Source organism: Lontra canadensis, unplaced genomic scaffold (assembly GCF_010015895.1).
Source record: "Lontra canadensis isolate GAN:19392208 unplaced genomic scaffold, GSC_riverotter_1.0 scaffold78, whole genome shotgun sequence".
Lineage (NCBI taxonomy): Eukaryota > Metazoa > Chordata > Mammalia > Carnivora > Mustelidae > Lontra > Lontra canadensis.
Genome location: NW_022631072.1, coordinates 1,913,785 through 1,929,043, shown reverse-complemented (window position 1 = coordinate 1,929,043; position 15,259 = coordinate 1,913,785). Strand labels below are relative to the sequence as shown.

General features: G+C 45.5%; 1 protein-coding gene across 6 annotated transcripts in view; it reads left to right on the top strand.

The window, feature by feature from the left end:
- VIT (vitrin) overlaps positions 1-15,259 on the top strand; it is a 99,569-nt gene that overhangs the window by 47,147 nt on the left and 37,163 nt on the right. For 5 of the 6 annotated variants that reach the window (XM_032881875.1, XM_032881877.1, XM_032881873.1 and 2 more), the window contains exons 5-7: positions 2,052-2,185; positions 6,811-6,888; positions 11,924-12,115. In XM_032881875.1, coding sequence (XP_032737766.1) covers positions 2,052-2,185; positions 6,811-6,888; positions 11,924-12,115 — 404 coding nt within the window. The remainder of the gene's footprint in view (positions 1-2,051; positions 2,186-6,810; positions 6,889-11,923; positions 12,116-15,259) is intronic. The other variant, XM_032881878.1, reaches the window with a different exon arrangement.

Here is a 15,259-nt window from a genome sequence, read left to right as displayed (position 1 = left end):
CCTCCAGCAGCTGGAGGGAAGCTCAACACAGGCCCGCCTCCCCTCACTGGGAGCGGCAGCTACCACGCTTCGGACCAAGTGTGCACGCACATTTCCTCAATACAATGAACTGTGAAACCAAGGGCAGGATCATTTCTTGGGAGGGAAAGAAAAAAGGTGTTATTTCTGTCTTCCCCAGCAATTATAAGTAAAGGGAGCATAGGATAATTTTTTCCAAATACTTAGAATTTTCAGCCTACATGAGGGCTGTGCTCATAAATGTTGAACGACCAGCTCCCCCAAAGCAGGGGTAGCGCTGGTTTGCCGATTTCAGGGGTATATAATCCTCCCCCCATGGCTGATTCCAAGCTACTGTGTGAAATGATCCAACTCTCACAGTCCTGGGAAGTTACCAGTTGGCTTCCGCAAGCCCGTGTGGGCGGCAGGCACACACCACCAACAGGCCTTCCGACACACAAAGATAAAATGCTGTCTTTTCCCTAAGAAAATGTCTAATCTAATTGGGAGACAAAAATCAACTCAAGAAATTTTTAGGAAATCGCACAAGACCGAATAAAATCAGAGTCTTGGCTGTGAGACAAGAGTCTGAGGCATCCTTAGGAAGGGTTGTAGCCAAGTCTTTTCAGAATCTCTGTGGAGAAGAAAGTGTTGGGCACCTCCGGCAAAAGTGGGAGCTGGTTTTCCAGAGGGAAAGAGCAGCATGAACAGGCCCGTGAGGGGAAGCCCTGTGCTCTGGCAGGGAAGCTGAGGCCAGGCCGGCTGCGGCCGGGAGACCCAAAGGAACGGCTTCTGAGCTCCCAAGAGAAAAGAGAGGGCAGGGTCACAAGGATTTGGGAAGATGACCCTCAAAAAAATAAAAATAAATAAATAAATAAAAACATCTCCAGGTCAGAATTTAAAAAAAAAAAAAAAATTTTTTGGAACGATGAGGAATTGGCATCAGGAGGTGGCTGTGCTTTTGGACTCTGAGGGACAACTGTGACCAAGTGGGACAAACCCAGGATTCCAGATCAGCTAGACCTGGGTTTGAGTCCCTCCCTTGCAATTTACTAGTTACAAAACCTGGACCGAGTCACTCCAGTGGTCCAAGCCCGATTCTGGGAAATGGGAGCAATAGCACTGCCTTCACTCTACGACCCACAAATTTGCCAGAAGGAGCTGGGGAGAAACCTTACGTGGGGATGATTTTAAAGCAATTAAGTGCTCTATACGTCAAGTACTATTATCACTTTCCTTCCTTCTGGGTCACTGAGCAGGTGAGTATTGAAAGTTCTTGACTCGTGAAGGTGGGAGGGCAGGAAACGGCAGCTCTCATCCCGGAGGGAAGGGAGGGTGTGGATGAGAACAAATCGAAGTGTGTTTTTAGCTGCCTGTGTGCCACAAATCACACATGCCCACGGGAGCCCGTTTAGGCTCCGGGGCAAAGAAAGGACAATGGGAAGGGATTCCGAGGAACCGGCGTGGAGCCCCTGCTTCACATACAAGCCAAGAGGTAGATCTGTCTGTCTCTGTCACACCGGGATCTAAAACCTTCAAAATCCTAGACATTAAAGTAACAATTTCTAGTCCTTGGGGAGGGAATCTTTTTAATGAGTTCCATTTAGCTGCACACTTCCTACCCCTGGCCCAATATAAAAGGAAGAATTTGCTTTGTAAAATGTCACGGCCGCCCTTCAGAAGAGCGGGAGCCATTCTGCCATGTCACGACACCAAATTAGAAATGGTCAGGAAAGACGTTTTCCTTAAAACAACAAACTAGTGGGGACGAGGAAGCCAAGCAAAAGAAGTCTGAGGCACGGTGGCAAAGAGAAATTGCCACCTAGCGGGACAGCCAGGTCCTGTACTAAGGAAGAGGGCGTCTGACCTGGAGGTCAGATGCTGGGCCGCGCGGTGGAGACGCCCTTCTTGGGGGACAGGCCGCAAGCCAGGATAAACCTTGTCTTAATCTTCCTCTTTCCCATCTTTCAGTGAAGACAGAGGCTGGTGTGCTAGTCTGTTCATCGCGTCCAATGGGATCTTCCTTTTCTTCACCATTTTGTTTCTCTTCATAGTGGCGTGCTCGATAATTCCGGAGGGAAAATACTTGTTCGGAAAGTTGCTGGACAATCTGGCTACAAAGGGTCTTACTCCAATGGTGTCCAGTCGCTGTCACTGCCGCGCTGGAGAGAGTCCTTCATCGTTTCAGGTATGCCCGAGCTCAAGTGACCTCACGGGTCACTCAACGTTCTGTTGGCTTCAGTGTCTGGCCCAACTCATTTCATCAAACTCTGAAGCATTAGCTCTTCCGATAATTAGGATCATGAAACAATAAATTATAATTACCGTGATAAATCACTATAGAGTCTGGAAATATTAAAAGGCTCCCCTTGCTCGTTTTAAACACGCTGCAGCTATCCGTAAATCCAGTCAAACTTTTAATGAAGTGAATTCCATTTAATAACTTGGGCTTTTTTTAACTACGCCTTTCGTTAGGCCAAATATGTCTCATATCTGGATCCTCATTCCATGATATTTCTGGTAAATGGATAGGGATATAGGCTCTTAGAGAACCGAACTACTATTTTGAGATTTCTTTTTGTTTAATTAATTGTTTCACTAGTCAGTTCTTGCTCTCTAGCTCCTTAGGATTTTTGTAGATAATCATTTTCATTCTTTCCTTCCCTCTTCCAATGAGGTGATGTCAGTGAGCTAATGACTAGTGCGATTTCACCGTGAAAAGGTAACCGAGTATCTCTGTATAATCGTGACCTGCCCTTGCCTATTTTTGTGACATTCTCCCAACCTAACCTTTTGTCTTAAACTTTAATTGAAAGAAAAATTGAAGGACTAGTAGAATGAATACCCAGATTCTCTTCACCTAGCAACATTTGCTTTATCTGTCTACCTATTGTTTATTTTATTTTGTTCTAATCCGTGTGAAAATAAGCTGCGGGCATCATGACACTTTTCCCTCAATACTTCGGCACACACCTGGTACAAACAAGGACATTTTCCTGAATAACCACAATACCAATACCACACCTAAAAAATTAACATTGATACAATAATATTATCTAACAAATAGTTCTTATTCAATTGTAAAGTTATCCTAAAATAGTCTTCATAGTAAGTTCTTCCACTTACTCTTACCCCTTCTCTCTCCTTCCTCCCTTCCTTCCTCCCTCCCCTCCCCTCCCTTTCCTTCCTTCTTTCCACGCTTCCTTTCTTCCTTCCTTTTCCACAATCTAATAAAAATCATCCATTGCATTTAGTTGTCGCCTCTATTTACTCTCTTTTCATCTAGAACTAGCTACTACTGCACTACGTTTTTTGGTCATGAATGGCAACGACATTTTGGAAGTCCCAGCCAGTTGTCTAGTGCTGTGCCTCACAGTCTGGACCACAAACATGTCCAACTATTTCCTCATGATTGGATTCAGGTTAAATATTTTCCAAGGTTACTACATAGGTAGCATCATAGCATCTCTGTTGCGCTGTATGACTGTGGCCATCTCAGAAGCCACAATAATGTCAGTGTGTCTGGTTGTTGAACAGGCTGCACTTGACTGCTTGGATACTTTACAGTACCTCTCCATGGGAAAGGTACGTTGTAATTAATAAGTAATCTGTAGGGTGCTGCTTCCCCAACAAATTCACCTGATGGTTTTAACATCTATTAGTGATTCTTACAGCAGCAAGAACTGCACTAGAAATTGAAAAGTTATAATTATTCTAATTCTATTATTCCTTCCACATCTATTAGCAAGTATTCTTATAAAAAGAAAAGGGGTATTTCCCCCCTCCACACCTATTTTTTAAGTACCACTATGGACTCATGGATTGTTCTTGAAAATATGTTATAATCCATTATCACCATTATTCTTTTTGGCACTCAAATTTCCCAAGTTTGACCAGTGAGAGCCCTTCAGGCATTTTGAATTTTGTTTTTGTTTTTGTTTTTCTTGACATGTCCTTATGCTGTTTGAGCACAACACAGTGTTGTCATCATCATATGTTTTCCTTACTCTGGGCCTTGAATCTTTCATTTTCTCCAAAAAGCCTTCACAGGATTTTAAATAGATTCTAACAAAGCCTCTTGGCATCTTGACAAGATTAGGACCCGTGCGACTCTCCTTAGGAAGCACCTATGTATGCAAGGACCAACTGAGGCAAGGAAGGGAGAAACATTTCATAACATAGTAGATCTTCTAGTTTTGGTCGTTTTCTGGTACCTTTATGTGTCCCAAGCCCCAGCTCCTACTGTCCTCCATGGATCAGAGTTTTAATAGAACTACAAACAGACCTTTTAGGATTCCTCACAACTTGAGCCATCCTGGTTTCCTCCTGCCTGCAGAATTCTGCACCTCCAGGGTTCAAATTAAATGGGTTTCTACATCAGGTAATGGAGAGTGATCTGGCATAGCACAGTGAGAATGCAGAATAGAGGCTGTATGAGAATGCTAGTATCTAGAATCCAAATGTGTCAGGTCTAGAGAGAAATAGAATCTCTACATAGGTATTTACCAGTAACTCCTGGCTAGGTAAGGATGTTTCAATCTTAGGTGCATAGGCAGCAATTCAAGAATCCCAACAGAAGTGTAAAAGGAAAAATTAACTCCAAGAGAGTAGCGATGTTTGGGGTTTTGTAAATGAAAATCAGTCTGCTGAGATTATTTCCTATAAATGTCAACTTCTGCGTCCCCTCATTTCACCTAGTGACATTTAACCAAAGCACTTCTTGCCAATTATAACAAACGCGTGTGTGCTTCTGCAATGCCTTTTCCGAATGCGTGAGCGGGGAGAGCACATTGCGGTGGAAGGGCCCCGACTGGCCGGCAGCCAAGACTTGTCCCCACTCTCCGGAGGCTCGGGTTTATCTGGACTGGGTCCGAGTCCTCCTCAGAGGGCTCAGGTGCCTCCGTGACCTCTCTCTAGGTTTTTATTTCTAATTTTCACACATCACTGTGCTGCTTCAGTTAATTTGCTTTGGCAGGCGGGGATGGGAGCAGGAGCTGGGATGTGCATTTCTGGTCAGCACAATCTTTTGACATTCCAGGGATAGGCAAGGTCAGAGAGGCAAGGTCAGAGAGCCATTTTTTTTTTTTTTGCGGGGGGGATCCACATTTCAGAAAACTGAGCTCATGTTCCTTTTCCTCTTGTATAGAAGCAGACAGCAGAGGATTTCAGATGCGAGAAGAGTAGACAGAGGGAGACCCCATCTCCGAAGTGTGCTCTGTTGATCGAGTGGGTCCCACAGCCCTGGGGCCTTCCTTGGGTCCGAAATAACCCCGATCACTGTTATTTGGAGGAGGCCCAGACAAGGGCAGGGGACCTGGAAATGCCACGCTCTGTTCCCGTGGAACTTTAATGAGATGAAATAACTCCATAAGCCCAAACACTTTGCCTCATCGCCACTTTGAGTGATATTTATAGGCAAGGCCAGCATAGGATCTTCCCATCTCTCTGGTAACATATAGTTCCAAAAGAGTATAACTTTTTTTTTTCATTAGATCCTTATAACTTAATGGAGAAAAAAATTGGTCCATATCGTTGTCTGTATTTCCTGAATGAGAAAAATGAGACTGTCCAGGATTGAGGCAGTTAATTAACGGCAAATAGAAACAGAAACTTCTTATTCCCAATTCCAGGCCCTTTCTGAGTCCCTGTCATTCCATCTGCTTCATGACTCTGCAATCCCTTGTGTCAATAGGGCTTTTGGCAAAATCGTGTTCTAGATTCTGTCCCACCCCTCAGGGTCTCCATATGACACTCCTCACCATCACCCCAAACCTATCTTATAAAACTACTTCCTTAGGTCGCAAGGTAAAATTCTTTCATTATCAAATGTAAATATTAGATGACAGGTGAGACCCCTCTGAGTTGTGACAGATCTAAGCATTAAGGTATTCCTTCTCTGAATAAATACTTACTGAGGATCTCCTACCTTGCAGACACTGCTCTAGGCGCCAATTCGACACTTACCAATTGAGACTGATCCCCTGCCTTCTGGGGCGGCGGGAGGGCTAGGAGGGGCCAGGGTGGAGGGTGGGGGATGGGGAAGGCTTCTGTATCGAAAGTGACACTTGCCATCCCACTGTGAAGCAAAACTCCTGCAGTGGTATGTCAGGCATCACTTCCTGACGGAGGGAGGCTTTGTGGGCGGCAGCCTTCTTGGGGAATTTTCAGTTCTGTCAGGTTTTGTACCGCCTCACCCAGCCCCGATCTCCTGATCATTTTTCTTTTTTATGCCTCCTTTGTTTCCCTGATACATATTAACATTCCTTCCCATGGCCTGGCCTCTAAACTCTTTCCTTAGGCGGGTAACAAATGCTTATTTGAAACCTACTTTCAGGTTTCTCTAGTGCCATGGAGTTCAGATGGATCCCACAGGTTCCATGAAAGGGAGAGAGAGCCATTCTTCAGAGCTAGCCTGTGACCAGAGCTCTGGAGCGTCCAGGAGGAGGCAGGGGGAGTGTTTTTACATCCATCTACTGACCTAATTAAACATTCGACTCCACATGTATGGAAACCTTAGCTTCCATGTCACATCTTCATGAGCAGAGTAAGGGTTACTAATGGGAACTCTGAGTCATGGAGATTTTATTGCTTCCTTTCCAATATTAATAAAACACAGGCTCTACAGGAAAACAAAACATCACTTGACTTTCTTGTTGTAATCAACAATTCACCTGGGGGGAGACTGACGGATTTATTGAACTCCAGAGAGATAAATAGGAAGGAAGGAATCAACTTACCAGAACAGAACCTTCTAAACCCTCTAGCTCTAGAAAGAAATCATTTTTTTTCTTTTTTTTTTTTTCTTTCTTGCAGAAGGTAAAGCCCAAAAGGGAGTAACCTACCCATCGGCTCTTACATATTCATCAACAAAAAGCCCGGCTGCCAAAACAGGCAAGTGTTCATGTGTGATGTCATCTAAAGCTTCCAAGTTTGTAAACACATGTTTTAGGAGGTAGCGTAGAAATTAACATCGTAACGGGTCAAGCTCCACTGACTCCAGCAATATTTCAACACATGCCAAGAGCACAGGCACAGAAATCAAGGGGATGAGAAGGCTAGGCCGAAGGGTGATGCTTTAGTTTTTGGGTTTTGTTTTTGCAACTCCAAGATCATTTCTATGTTTGTGTCATTTGCATTCAGAATGACTATAGCCTTCGATTGTACTGTATTGTTGCATAAGAAGATGGCAGGACATTCTAGAAAAGTCCCCCCGGCAGCTGAAAGGGGAAAGGCTGTCTCTGCTTAGGTATGAAATGAAGGGAAGCAAAGGGGATGATGTGGTATATGTGTTCATGGAAAGCGACTCATGGAAATAATCCAAGCCAAAGATACACTGTTTATGAGGTCGTGCTGACCCAGCTTCCTGTGAACCACAAACAGAGTACAGGTGGACCTCAGGCCAGGAAAATGCCTTTTCCTAGGTTTCTGTGTTAAAGTGGGAACTGTGCTATGCATCACTGTGTCTTTGGGGGCATTTTGGTTTCCCACAAAGATAGAACGGATAAATGTCTCTTTCCAACATACACATAAAAGGGATACTTGGGGTCTTGCCCAGCTTCTAGAGGAACCGCTCCTTAAAATTATAGTTCCATTAAAGAGTAAGTTTTCACCAATTTGAATTAAAAAATTCCAGTGAGAACTATAAAATGGTGATCCCCTTGTGGCTACCCAAATGATAAAATTTCTATAGAAAGTGGGGGAGGCAGACAAGATGAAGATGTGAGGGCTGTCCGTGGGTTCCTCCAGTCTTGGCATGCCCCTATACAAGGCTTCCTAATCCCTCCAAGACTGTGGGTTAACAGGTAAATCAGGTCAGGATGACCCCTCAAAGCATAATAACCTTCTTCCACAGGGAGATATCTCACTGAAAAAAATAGAAAGCACCTTAAAACTATAAAAACCAAAAGCATCTTGCTTTGCCTGGTGCTGCTCTTGCTGAAGATGGACTTTCCTAAGATTTAAACACTGTTTCCCCAGGCGGTTAGTAATCACCAACAGGCAGCTGTTACTTGGCTAGAGTCTCAGGCTACCCTGAGCTAAATAAAAACAGGGAAACGTTGGTTTGTAGAAGCTCACCAACCCCGAAAAGGCACATTGCTGGTGCGACATGCAAGTAAATCTTTATTAGAGGTTGCTGAGCTGGAGTGGCGGCAGGAGAACCCTCTCCCGGTTCCCCTTGGTCACTGCCCCAGCCCCTCCCCCTGGAGGAAAATCAAGCTGAAGTTTATGATAATGTATCTGACTTCCTAAGAACTTCCTGCCCTCACTGCTTGTTCCCAGCAAGGCCACCTCTTGCCCCTCTCTTGAGAATAACACTGTTTCTACTGGAACTGTAGAGGGATCTTGGGCCATCCTCTGGTGGGAACCACATTCAGGAATCTTGAGGTTATTTGTGACTTGCCTTCCACTTTGTTCCCCTTTAGAAGAAAAATGTGGAATTTGGAATCAAATGTGGGTCCAAATCCTGGCTCTGCTACCAAATTTCTGTGAGACCTTATGTACATTTCTTGACCTTTTGGAAAACATATTCCTTACCCTAAAAATGGGAATTCTTGGATTGGCTTCCACGATTGTGATTAATATCAAATGTAAAGGCGTATATAAAAGAGACTGTCACAGTGTCTGGCACATAGTAGATGCTCAATGAATATTGGATTTCCTGCCCTCGTGTATAATCCTGCAGCCTGTAGTGAGTTAGTGGCAGGAAGACCTAAATCCTCTCCATCACTCTGACCTCCAGGCATCGCTGCCAAACTGGCTTCGGTGTCTTTCTCGTGGCGTCTCACATCTGACACCTACCGCAAGAGCTGTTTTCCATTGGGGGAAGGGGGCGTGTGACATAACACGATAATAAATGTCAGCTACTGCCATCAATTGAATACCTACCATGGGTGAAATAAAATCTATGGGATTAGGGCCCTGGGGTCTGCATTTTAACACCTTCATCATGGCCTAATAATGAATCAAGTGTAGGGAACTCTGAGGACCTCCTAGTGCTGCTGAGAAGGTAGTCATTGAGCCCCCACATCGGGCTCCCTGCTCAGTGGGGAGTCTGCTGCTCCCTCTGCCTCTGCCCCTGCTCACTCTCTCACTCTCTTTCTCTCAAATAAATAAATAAAATCTTTAAAAAAAATTTTCATAACCTCGTCCAAAGAGTAATATGTTAAGTGCCTACAGGAAATTTTGATATGTGTTCCCATGAAAATCTTTGAAAAGATTTCCATGAAACTTCCATGTATCTGAGATTATATGGAGAAACTATTTTACTGGTTTCATTTCAAATTCCTCAAAAGGAACCAGGTGCTATGAGGACTTCACTTTGGGTCATAACCGGCCTTATGTTCAGTAAGGAATCAGGAGCAATTGGAGTAGAACTCTTTTTCTCTTTCTTTGTCTAAGAGACAGTTCTATTGCATGCGGGAGAGTAGGCAGAAACAACAGCCCGTGGAAGACCATGGAAAACGAGAGACAACCCTTTTGGTTGAATTGATGACACACTTGAAAGTATCTGTGTTTTAAGCAGGTAACACAAGTGGCTGCCCTTGGGATATTTAATCTGCTCTCCGGCAATCCGTATTTGCAAAGGAAGACTGAGGTATATAGAAATCTCAGAGTTATCCAATGGTATGAGAAAAAGCTAATTCATAGTTTCAGTATCTAATAAGTGTCAGGTGGCAAAAATATTCATTATTATTAGAAGTTTTATTTTTAATTGTGGTTTTATTAATAACTTGCAAGTAAAATGTACTGTAGGCTTTTTATATTTCTTTCCAAATTAATAATTTTATCCTATTTCATCAAATGTATAAGTCATTCTATGAAATGGCTTTCCCTGTATAAAGCAGGTCCAATCTGGGTCTGTGTCCCCCTGCCAAGGCACTGATGCTTCATAGCATTTACCGGAGGGTGAGGCAGAAGACTATTTTGGAGAAATGAGAAACTTCCTTAGGACTTGTTATGAACACTCGATTCCTTTGGAGTCATGGGAATGTCATAAATCACAAAAGCGGTTTTGCCCCAGGATGGCGTGAAGCCTGGCTGACCCTCCAAGGCCACTGCCAGCTCTTTAGCAATTTGCCTGGCACAGTCTACTGGCAGATTTAAAGGTGACCCACTGTTAGCAACAACAGGGTGAATGAGAGATCTGTCTCCTGCCCCGATGGCCCAGTGCCTGCAAGAGCAGACTGAAGGGCCAAACTCCAACCCATGCCCAGGGCGCCTTTGGCTGACCTGCTCTCCCAAGTCACTGCTGTGACTCCCACAGAAGGCAACGGCGGCAGGGTGACAACCGCGCAGATGTTAGCTCTGGGTCGTGGGTCTACATGCCCCTTCAGATGTCTGTCCACATGGCTGGGCCACGGCCACGGGGCGACACCATTTCCCGCGTGCTGTATGTGTCAAAGGGGAAGTTTGAGGGTTCACAGGAGGGTGCAGTGCCTTCTCATCTCACATGTGAGCCTCTTGGCTCTGTTCTGTGCACCAGAGAGGCATTAGCCCCAAGCAGAGTTAAAAGCTAGAGCTAGGATGTTGTGGGTAAGCTGAAAAATGTCCCCCACCAAAGACACCCCTGTCCTTGTCCCGGGAATCTGTGCATTCTTCTGTATCTGGCAAAACACAAACAGGAAGAGGGAGGGGGGCTTTGTGGATGGGACTAAGTTAAGGTTCTTAAATGGGGAGGTTATCCTGAATCATCTGGGGTGGTGACGGGGGTAGAGGGAGACTTGATACACGTGGAGGAGAAGGTCATACGAAGATGGAGCAGAGAGACACCTGACGATGTCAGCTGTGAAGCTGGAGGAAGCTTGGTGGCAACGACCAAGGAAAGCCACAGTAGCTACCAGACGATGGAAGAAGCAGAAAATAGATTCTGCCCTCGAGCCTCCCGAGGGAGTTCAGCCCCGTGAGACTGATTTCCAACTTCTGGCCTCCAGAAATCTGAGAGAATAAATTACTGTTGTTTTCAGCCCCTGAATATGTGGCAATTTGTGACAGCAGCCCTAGGAAGCTATTACAGCTGCACCAGTGTAGAAGCTGGTGTCCCTGCCGTGGGGCTCAGGAGACCCATGGAACCGATGGCTATTGTCCCACCCGGCCCTGGGGCACTGTTTGGTTTGCGGGCCATTTTTTGTGTCCTTCTGGCACAGACCCATGGTTGTCAATTCAATAGCCAATGGCCACTGGGTAGCCCCTTGTCCCCTTGCCCTGAAGCTTCAGAGAAACTGTCTAGGCACCCAGAGTACTAATAAAGAGAGACTTGTTTAAAATCACGGAAACAACCTGAATCATTACATATGAATGAAGAGCATAATTTAGAAGTAGAATCTAGATGATCTTTACCATCTAGTTATTTCTGTTATCCCATTTTACAGTTGAGAAAACTGGAGCCCAAAGGAGTCAGTTGACTAGTCTTGAACCAATCCAAGCTAGAGCATCTAGAATGTATTCTCTAAGAGTTAGTCATAGTGGAAACCCCAAAAATTCCTTCCATCCCTGGGTCAGTACTAACTGACACAGCAGAAGACAGACAGAGAGAGAGAGAGAGAGAGAGAGAGAGAGAGAGGAAGGAAGGAGGGAAGGAAGAAAGGGGGAAAGGAAGAAAGGAAGAAAGAAAAAGAAAGTTCATGAACCATTGCTTCTGGCATCTGGCAAATTAATCTGGCAGTTAATGGAGTTCTACCCTCTCTATGTTGCTATAGTATTTAACAATTGTTTAAATATTTTCTTGTTATTTAGTGTTTAGTTTGTTTATTGGCTTATTACTCCGTCCAGGTTGTACATTCTTTTCAGAAAGGTGGATTTTATCCTCCTCAGTGGCCGGCACAGATCTTTGCTCAAAGCTAGCGTTCAATAGACGTTTATTTTTTTTCTGTCCTCAAGAGCCTACCATGATTTTGTAGGCCCCAATGTCATTTCATCTTTTTTACAGGTGAGGCCACTAAAGCCTATCAGAAGCCACCAGTCCCAGGAACAACTGCACAGCCAGTTACCCTGATGCAGGTTACGGGAGCCACGGCCACCGAAGCCACTGCTACGAGCCTGCCAAAGCCATCCCCATCTGCAGGTTCAACCACCAGCATCCTCAGACCACAGCCCGTGGGCCACAGGAGCTGGGAGTTGGGTCAGTAGGTAGACTGTGTGTTGTCTTGTGCTAGCAAAGTAGGCTTTCGGAGTCACAGCTCTGTCTGAATGCTTGTGTGGAATGCCCATCTCCCATCTTTTGAGCTGGGTGAGGGGTCATGCTGAGACCTGGACCAGGAGTATGTGGATGTGTCCTTCCAGACTCAGGGGTAGACTTGAGCCTCATGCTAATTCAGGACTTGCTATGAGCTAAGCAGACCATGCCAAAGGGGCTGAAGACAGATTCGAGAGTGGGATTTCTATTGTCAGACTGTGGAAGGTAGGATATTACACAAAAGTTTCCTATTGCAAAATCCTCATTTCTCCAAAAGCCCAGCTGAAGGAATAGTAGGGTTCAGTGGAAATACTGTTGGGTTTTAAGTGACACACTGTATATTCTCGGAAGTCTTCAAACATTAGAAGCAAACAAAACAAAACTAAACAACTCCTATAGGGAAAACCAGATAGCTACATTTTTATTCCTTTCCTGATCATTTTTTATGCCTCCATCTCTTAAATCAAGTTTTAGGTTTTACCAAAGTCTATTTTATGAAATTAATCTTGGTATTACCTCAAATAGGACCTTAAGAGTTCGTCTGAGGACCCCCTCTCTAGTTTTTACACAGGCTCCTCTGCCAGCCACCCTGAGCTAATCAGCACCCCTCTCACTTCTAAGCATCTTCTGGCAAGAGTCTGGAAAATTCCACAGCAGGAGTGACAACTTTTGTCTCAGCAGGCCTTTCTAAATATGTCCCACCTGGGGCCATTTTCTCCTTCCAGGAGGAAGTGCCCGGGTCTTGTTCTGTTCAGTGTCACTTCCAGCTTCCAGACATTTCTGCCACACAGCATGGCCCTTCCCCCTCCCATGTCTGAACCTAGCCCCCCATAATTTCATCCTTTTCTCTAACAAATAGTATCAGCACTTGCAAGGCGCTAGACACTCCTTGAAGCACCTTACAAACACTCCCCTAGGAAATTCTTGGACCAGCCCTCTGCAGTGAATGGATAACTTCTGCTTTGACTAGTCCCTTGTCCTGATGAGGAACCCGGGGTGTGGGGCTGTGAACCAGCCGGCCCGGCTCACACAACTGAAAAGGGGGAGCCCAGTTCTCCTGGAACTGGAGGCACCCCTGCCATCCTCGAGCCCCCCAGGCGTGGATGAGGCCATCATAGAAGCGGGGGTGTTAGGCACCATCAACTCCTGCTGTGATGAGTAACAACAACAACAATGGCGCGCAGGTCCGTCCAGGCTTCCTGGGGCCAGCACACCACGCACCCTTTTAATCAGTGTTCCTAAGAACTCTACCAATCGAGGAGTATTATCAGTCCATTCAATGAACGACCCATGGAAGAAGCTATGATATAAAGTCCCCAAATAAAAATACCATAAAAATACTGTCTGGAATACATAGGACCTGCCCCCCCATCCCGTTGCCGTGTAACCCCTGCTGACTGGAGCACAGGCTTACCGTGCCCGCCAGCAGGACACATAGGAAGGAAGGAAGGATGTTGGGTGGGGGAGTCCCACAGCCAGGAGTTTTCCTCTTTCTGAACTTCAGGCTCTCAACTTTTGAAGCCTTTGATTCTTTCAAAGACTTTGGCGTACTTGACTAAGTTGTTTGCTCATGGGGCCTCCTTGGAGGAGGTCGATTCTTACATAACACATATAATTAAACACGTGGCATATTTATTTGGCTACACTGGGAGCCTGGAAATCCTGGGACACGTTGGGCCTGTGCTTGTAGAAACCTCAGCCACCTCAGGTTGTGGCTCCCAACCTGGCACAGCCTCATTATTCCTGGCCGGGGCACAGGGCGGTTGGCCGGCAGCCTTCCAGCCCATCGGCCTCCCTGCCCAACCTCGTCCAGCACCCGCGCCCAGGCCGCCCCACAGACTGCCAGGCAAACACTCAGAATGAGCGTTCCAGCCCGCATCCACCCTCGTTGCCAAGAAAGGGGCCAAACTGGGGAGGAAGGAGGGGATAGAGGGCAAGAAAAAATTATATTGCCTGTTCAAAGGATTTTTTTGTAGGAACAATGAGAACTGAAAATGGGTGTTTGAATGCCTGTGTCTTTTTGTTAATAACAGTTAATTGAGATACTTTCCACATAGCATACAGTTCACCCATTTCAAGTGCACGACTCAGTGGTTCTTAGTAATCACAAAGTTGTGCAACCATCACCATGACTGATTCTAGAACATTTTTGTCACCCCAAAAAGAAGCCCTGTGCCCATGAATTAAATCCCTCCCCAGCCCCAGGTCATGGCCCGTCTACTTTGATGAATGCCTACATTAATGTATGGCTATAGATATTTGCTCTGATATTTTAGCCCAACTATTTTAAATAATATTTAGTACACAGATAATCCCTTTACTTCTTCAAAGAAATTGAGAATGTTCTGCCAGTTCTAACAGAGCAACTCTTCTACTGCTGATAGACAAGTGAGTTGTTGTTACTGCATTTATTAAGGGCTTTTCCCTCTCTTTTTATGTGTGACTGGAGTCAAAGGTTCTAGAAGTTGGTTGTGGAGGGGCGGCCAAGTAAAACCCAATTTATTTATTCAGTCAACAAATATTTATTGAGTGCCTACAATGTGTCAGGCACTGTTCTGGAATCTTGGGCTACACCTATGAACATATCCTACCAAGATCCTTGCAAAAGGTCACTTCAGCTCTTGGCTCCTAGAAGTGTGTAGCCAGAACAGGAACAGTCTGCACTGGGGGCGGGGGGGGGGGGTCTATGAGTCCTCTTCGCTCCATAATGTGATAAGGAGCTGTCGTTCTCACAGAACATAGGAACTTGTAGAGAGTCTAGTGGAAAGTGGAAACTTCATAGCCAGAAAAGACAGGGGCTCTCCCAGTCCAGGAGGAGGGGCTGATACAGGCGGAAGAACAAGGAGGATGGGGCTGGACACCTCTTAACTGACCCAAGAATGGGCAAACCTAACAAGATAGCAAGGAACAAGTCAAGGCTGGGGGTAAGGGAGCCAAGAGCCAGAGCGACAGACACCTCTCAGAGGGACAGGAGCGAGGCTGTTCTGTTCATCATGGGAGATACCAAGGACTACACAGGCACCCACAAGAGCCAGGTGGCTGCAGAGCCACATCCCAGGGCCAGAGGGGGCAGGGTGTAGAAGCAGATCC